At 43.1% G+C, this 7500-nt stretch overlaps 2 protein-coding genes across 2 annotated transcripts in view; both read left to right on the top strand.

Moving 5' to 3' along the window:
• The window catches only part of malrd1 (MAM and LDL receptor class A domain containing 1), a 51805-nt gene extending 51259 nt beyond the window's left edge, over positions 1-546 (top strand). Inside the window, exon 33 of the mRNA XM_035519947.2 lies at positions 1-546. This exon is cut by the window's left edge and continues 186 nt beyond it. The gene's annotated coding sequence lies outside the window, so the exon portion shown is untranslated.
• A 4848-nt stretch (positions 547-5394) lies between these two features.
• The window catches only part of plxdc2b (plexin domain containing 2b), a 73211-nt gene continuing 71105 nt past the window's right edge, over positions 5395-7500 (top strand). The window contains exon 1 of the mRNA XM_035520031.2: positions 5395-5640. Within this exon, the coding sequence (XP_035375924.2) occupies positions 5529-5640 (112 nt within the window). The 5' untranslated portion in view covers positions 5395-5528. The remainder of the gene's footprint in view (positions 5641-7500) is intronic.

Genomic DNA, 7500 nt, shown 5'->3' with positions numbered 1-7500 from the left:
GAAAATTTAATTTCTAAAACCCTCCTGGGAAAAGAGTTCATTATCAACTTCTTTATTTGGCTCAAGATGTAGCCTGTATTTAAAGTTTTTAGAGTAGAGAGGGTTACCATATTAAGTACCAGGAAAACACAGACTTTTTATAATGCCATAATTCTTCTCTTAATCCCGGAAATCTGCATCTTATTCTGTTCTGCTTAAGTTAAGATTTCAGAATGTGTGGGCTTCGTATTATTATTCACATTACATAGACCAGGCCACACTTCTCTCTCTCTCTCTCTCTCTCTCTCTCTCTCTCTCTCTCTCTCTCTCTCTCTCTCTCTCTCTGTCTCTCAGACACATATATTCTCTTTCTTATACACACATGCTGTCTCTCTCACACAGACTGATGTATAATTCTCTCTCTCTCAACTTGTGATGCATCTCACCTCTTAAAATTACATTTTATTGCTGTTAGGCTATATTATATGATAACAAACGACATGTGTTGATATATAGTAGATAGACATATGGTACATATTAAATGACAGTAAAGTATTCAGTGACTGACTCAAACAAGGAGTAATGAAATCTAAAATGTTATATATGATCACTAATAAAAGTATATAATATAACGTGTTGTTATGGTTCTGAATAAAATAAGACTTGTAACATCACAAGTTCTCACAGGAAACTGGAAATTATAAAATTGTACAAGCCAAATTTCAGGCTTTAGAGGAGTACAATACAATTTTTTTTACAATCTCCAAATGCTTCTCCTCTCTTTAAGCAACACTATGTTGAATGTGGGGTATTTGACTGAGAGCTAATCTTCCATGTGGACATTAGTCTGTTAGCCATTCTCAAACACACACTCATTGGTCATCTGTTCAATCCAGTGGTTTGGTTTTGCCTCGACTGAAATAAAGTCCTACACCCCGTCCTGTCATCTTTGGCTACATTCCTGAGCTCTGAGCTGACTGAAAACGCACAGCCGCTGTAATTCAGTCCTTTCTCTGTTTCGCCTTTCATCTGCATTTGTTTTGTTCTTTGCTGTTCGTCAGAGTGTCTGGAACTGTCATCTTTCACTGCGAGTGAATGGGCAGGCTGGAAGGCTGGCAGAAAGAGGAGACTTCTCACACCTGGAACGCGGCAATCCTGACGGTCTCAAACGATCCGTTTCTATGTAAATATGTTTAGTATGAGTAAAATGGGTTTGTGTGTGTGTGTGTGGTTTTGATGCATTGATTCGACCCTGAAAACCCTGCATGATGCCATAAGAATGCTTCCTATTTAAAGAATCGACCCCATCTAAGTTCGGCTGACTGGTCTAGCTGGTCCTTATCGAATGCAAGCACTTGTGGTGTGCCTCTGTGACAGCAGGAAGGAAACAGGCTTCGGCTGACTCCTTTTCAAATCACCTTCTCTCGCTCTTTTTCTTGCTCTCTTTCCCAGTCTCCCTCTCTCGCTCTCTCTCTCTCCCTCTTACAGTCTCTTTAATATTTTTGTTTCCTCAATGTTGAACTGGTACTGTAATTTAAACTAGGTGCAACCTGTGTGTGTGTAAAGGAGAGAGAAAGCAAGAGGTGTTTAGAAGGATCGTTAGTATTATTATTGTTACTAGTTTTCTGTTTTTTATGTAAGTTAGAATAATGTATGAGTGGATTTAAATTCCAATTTTACTAGTTTTCATTCTGTATCTTGCTGATTTTATACCCTTTCACATGTAAAACTTCAAGATCTTCTATAACGTTCTGATACCTTGATCACTAGTGGCTCAAAGTTAACAACCTGCCATTCAGTTGAAGGACATGGTCATCCAGTACATGAGTTGCATCCCTGATGTCCCACCCAGGTTTCAGACTAACCCCCCCACTTTTTTTTTTTTGCTAAACACGAGCTGGTGGAGGACTGCTGATTACGGCTGCTGATGAACAGGTAAAGAGAGTCAGGTGTTTGTCTCACACCTGCGAGGGTATGGGGTTGGTAGAGAGGGAATGATTGGTATCTTTTCCAAAAACAGTGTGAGGTGTTCCATATTTCTAATGCTTTTGTTGGAGCTTTATCACTCTCAAGAAGAGACTGTCTCAACTTCTGTCCCAACACGCCATCATCTCACTTCACCAGTGGGCACTTTGCTCTTCCAAAAAGGAACCTGGTCTGGCTTGGGTGCAGAGAGAGGTAGCATTGAGCACTGTGACCTGAAGGCCCAGACCTTGGTGGTGGGGGGTGGTAGGGTGATCACCCCCAACGAGACTAACAAAAGGTTGGAGATTTGCAGAAGGTTGAGTTCAGATCCCTATAGCATGTAGGCTCACAGAATATCAGTCTGAGTCAATTTTTATGTAGGCTTGGGAAAGGGGTTCTTTACATAAATCTTAGTCTAAACAGATTGCATCCAAGAAATCTATTACGTAACTGTCCAAATGTGCTTCTTAGGATGCAGGCCATAAGGCATAAGGTTTGGGCCTACTTTGGTTATTACACACAGTGGATGGTGGTTTTTTGTTGTTATTTAAGCACTGTAATCCAGTACTCTTGATTTGGAGTGAAACAGTGACCTTTAGATCAAAGATATGTAGGTCCCAATCACAGACCTATGTAGGAATTACAGCAACTTTTACATCACGTTGTCTCATTTTAGGGGACCAAAAGGAACTTTTAATAATAGGCTACTCAGTTGTTCAAGACCACCGGTGTGGTCACATTCACAGGATTTAAGCTGCCACTTTTATCCCACAAAACCTACAGTTAGGACTGAGTACAACTTGAGTAATTGAGGGTTAAGGGTTTTACTCAGGGGCCCTACAGCGGCGACTTGGCAATGATGGAGCTTGAAATGGCAACCTTCCAGTTAGAAGTCAAGTACCTGAACCACTGAGCTCCCACTGCAAGCACTGCATCATTATTTCAAAAGAGTTATTATTTATGTCAGTCCATGGTTTGGTACTTTAATAAGACAATTGAGGTGAGTAAAAACAACAACAAAAACTGGCATGCCACTGAAGAGCGTAGTAATGGATGGCCAAGGAACTGATACCATGAAGTGAAAAATACAGCACGAGCTTAGATGGGTGACCACAGGTAAGCATCAAGAACAGAAATGCCAAGCTACAGCTTCTTAAAAAGTACATAAGAAGGCTGTAGAGCTTTAGGCAAATTCTTATGGAGAGATGCACTGAAGATCAACCGTAATAGAGTGTCTGATTAAGGAAAGTGTGGAGAAGAAGGAAATGTTTATCTGGGAACATCATGGCACTGATGTCTGACTCTGCAAATGGCTCACTCGTCTTTACTGAGGATGTGTCTGAATCAGTCGAGTTCACCTTACCGCCAGGATTAAGATGCCTCAAACCAAGCAGGACAATAACCAGAGACATCCTACACAGCAACTGTGCAGCTTTTCAGTGATGGAAAGTGAAATGTTGTTGACCGGGTAAATCGGTCACCTCACCTCAGAACTGCTTTCTGAAGCCAGAAAGCTCTTGAAAACAGCAGAAAGTCAAATTCACAGCATTACAGGACAGCAGAGCATCAGCAGCAAATATGGCCAGTATCTGGTGATGGTGAGACGGTGGGTCGTGGACTTCAGGACCAGAAGAGGTAAGAAGGATTTGAAATGAATTATAAACTGTGTTAATTTGTCCATTTTCTTTTAGCATCCTAGTAGGAAGAGTAAGCTTTATGTTTAAAAAAAAAAGAACCTGAGATTCCTACATTTAACCCAAATAGACACACACTGTCTACTTACACTGTACTTAGTATTTTTAAGATAAATTTCATGTTACATAAAGGTTTCATTTTTATTTCATTATTTTAACAACTGAGGAACCCTGCAAAAACGTGCACACTTTTTATCCTTATCATAAGGATGTCATTCAAACTGCATTTACAAATTACAAAGGTCCCAGCCCAGCTGAGGCCTGAACTTCAAAGTGATTCATGGAAGACTTGGAGGCCAGCGTCCCCTATCCAACGTCTCTGGTCGTTAAAGCCAACACCGGAATCCAGACTCGGTTTACCCGAGTCCAGAGTTTCGCACGGCATTTTCATGTTACCTGACCTTCGTGTGAAGCTGAACTGTTGAGCATCTCGTCGCTGCAGCGTTGCGCTGCAAGTGGGAGAGAGAACAGCCCTCTCTCGTTTGGAGGAGAGGAATGAGCTGGGTTTTACCTCGCCAAGTAAGACTTGCTGAGCCATGTTGTTTGGGGACTCGTTCATTCAGGTTTGACAGAAGCGCGACAGAAGCCTGTATCATCTGTTGTAAAGGGCGCTATATAAATAAATACATTTGCATCATACTACTATTATACACAAAGCCTTCTATACATAATAGCATAGCCTAGATGTGGGTCTACAAGATAGTACCCTTGTATTTTTTGAGCACAGCAAGTGGGTAGGTTTAATGATAAGGAAAAACTGGAATAATATGAGTACAATAGGCCTAAATGTTAGCACAGCATTATTCAGTACGAAAATACGCGTGTTTTGTCGTAATATATAAATGTTAAGATTGAAGCAGCACCTTGGCCAAGCAACAGACCACAACTGCTCTCCATGAATAAAGGCTTTAGTTACCCAATAGAGGGCGCTCTTCCTTTCCTCCTACACAGAGGAAAAGTATGGTTGCATATGGCAATGTCTTAAACAGATTGTCGGAGTTAAAAAGGTTAAAGACGATTGATTTAAGAGGACAAAAGAGATTTGCCTGGACTCTTTTGGACATGTCAATGGATAACGTATGTCTAACTTTAATGTACTGAGTGAAAATCTTGTGATTCCTCTAACTGATACTATGTTTGTGACATTCTGGTGATAAAGTGTTTGTATTGAATTTTCCTTAATAAAGTCGGTTTTAAAAGGCACTGCCAACCTGCATAGGTTATTAGTCATAGTCATCCATTTTCGAGGACGAGAATGCTATTCTAGAAAAGTAAAGATCATTTCAGAATAACAGCCTTTGAAGTTCATAATCGTCTGTGAGAAAAGTCAGATATAAGACACCATAGTACAAAGAAAATCAGCAGATGAAAAATTAAAGAAAAAGATTTAAGAGCTTGAAAGTCATAAGGTTATTACAAAACGAGTACTCCAATCGGCTAGCCATATGATTTAAAGTGTTTTGATGTTAAGGCTGAAAATGCTATGAATGCTAAATGACGTCGCCAGTGCGCGATAACAGCACCCGGTTAACGTGGATCTGGAGCTACCGGCGCTGAGCGGCGGCGAAGAGGTCACCAGTTCGCCGCTGCATCCGAACAGTACCGAGCCCTGTGCGATCGCCGCGGTGAATGCCGCCAGTATTTTCAAGCGTGTTGCCTTTTTACGGTCAGTTTTGGGTTTTTTTTTTGGAGGCGGGTACAGAACCGAAAGAGCGCAGAACACTTGTGCGGACCGCAGGAGCGCCGGGCGCAGCTAGAACGAGCGGAGTCCGGGGGGGGGGGGGACGCAGCCCAGCCCGCATTCAGACGTTTTGGGGGGGGTTGTCGTGGTTCCACCACTGTTAACGACGGCACACTAACGGGGGCTGAAGACATTCACAGCAGCCGTGCATGTCGGCTATGGCGGGTGCAAAGACAGCCGACCTCATTGTTGGACTTGTTCTAGTTTTGCATTCTCTGGGAAGTGTTTTCCAGTTCACCCGAGGGGAATTAACGGCGCAGGGTAAGTGGGCACTGGACAAGTTACTTTCTTTCCTGCAAGGAGTCAGCAGGACCCGTCGTTTTACTGTGCACCTCTGCTGGCACCTCGGAAAAACCAGTGCTGGCTTTTTGGTGCGTACTCAGATACTGACCTGCACCCGTGAGATTTAGCCCTCTCTATCAGTCAAACACGCAAGCTGGCTGGTTTGGTCCGTATCACAGTCAGAGGACCAGATGCACTTTCCTTTCTTATTTCTTCGCATCTGTCTTGGCTAAAAGCTGCATTCTCTGTGAACTGGAATACCGTACTTCTGCGGCTTGTGCTCGGTGTTTGCTCCATCTGTGGGTTAACTTTACGCAGCCAAAAGTCGGAGCATTTCTTTCGAGTCGCATTGTAGATTTGTGGGTCAGAAGATTTACTGGCGGTGCGCTTTTGGGACTTACCGTGTGTGTGTGTGTGTGTGTGTGTGTGTGTGTGGATGGGTGGGTGGGTGTGAGAGAGAGAGAGAGAGAGAGAGAGAGAGAGAGAGAGGGAGAGGGACAGACCGGGGGGAGAGGGGGGTCTGGGGACAAGTTGATCGGTGCAGCTGTTTTGTGTTATGTGTGTATGTCTTCTGGCGGACATGGACCGTGAGTTTAGGGCGTTCTGTTCCTGTCCCACTAACTGCCCATGCGAGGTCCTGGAGAAGGACAGGTCATCTCCATTCGTCTCACCTGGAGCTTGCAGCCTGTTCAAAGTTGGCCACAGTAGTGGCATCCTGCACAACAAGCGACTGATTGTTTTTCTTGAATAGACGTTTCAATATCAGCGCTTCATAGCCTATAGAAGTAAGAGAAATTCGTTTTAAATGTTTTACGTCGTTGTCCATGCAGAGAAGAAAATATTAACTACCGAGCCACGGGGAGCCATAAATCATCCAGTAGGCGGGAAGCAATAGCAATATTGACGCATTTTGCGGAGGTTGGAGGGATATCTCGCGTCGTAAAACCCCAGGTGTGGCTAGGTGTACCTGGTCTCACGAACTCATTTTCCGTCATTTAAAACTATGAAAGTCAAAGGGCCACAAGTACCCCTTAAGCTATTTTCCGGTGAATCGTTTTAAGCGGTGGGATATACGGTTATACTCTGCATTTGCTAAAGCGCTGCTTCCCAGATGAAAAGGGGAACGACACTAAGGAAACATCTAGAGGCTCAGAAGCAGGAGAGACTCACATTAATGAGATGAGAGATGTTCGTTTATCATGTCATATGAAATAGTAGCCTACAATATTTTGTAATATTCCAGAAGATATACGAATTCCTGGTCTGCGCACGAATGTTATGATGCTTGAAAGTAGTAGATTTTTTTCACACGAGGGTAAATATATATATATAGAGAGAGTAGTGCCACTTGGCCTTTAAAATACAGGTTTGCATTCTGTGACAGAATGTAATATTGCAGTAACGCTTTATGCACACCTACAGCTAAGGGCTTCCCCAGATAGTGTCTCTTAAGTCAGTCATTTAGTTGTGTGTTTATGGATACAGTGAACTATAATGCCACGAGCATAGATGGAGGTTGTGTTCCTTTATCCCATTTTTGAATTATACAAATTGAATTTATACGGATGAGTTGAATCTGTGGGCGATTCGTGTTGCATAACTTGTGTTAGGGTCAAAAGCTAGTCCTTCTGGCATGTTCACTGCCTTGCAAACCGTTCATCTGAAGGAGCTGTATGAAGCGCTAGAGCCGTGCTCACGGGAGTTGCATGCAGGCGGCCTGGACGCAGTTTCCCTCAGATGTCCGCGCCACTTTGGGTAGTTATGAAGACACAGCGTTTAGACCAGGCACACAGTTACCCACTCACGGCCATGTTTTTTACATCGCGCGCTCCTACAGAA

This window comes from Electrophorus electricus, chromosome 13, assembly GCF_041902795.1.
Source record: "Electrophorus electricus isolate QZ-2024a chromosome 13, ASM4190279v1, whole genome shotgun sequence".
In the NCBI taxonomy this organism is placed as follows: domain Eukaryota; kingdom Metazoa; phylum Chordata; class Actinopteri; order Gymnotiformes; family Gymnotidae; genus Electrophorus; species Electrophorus electricus.
This window is presented reverse-complemented; position numbering and strand designations above follow the sequence as displayed.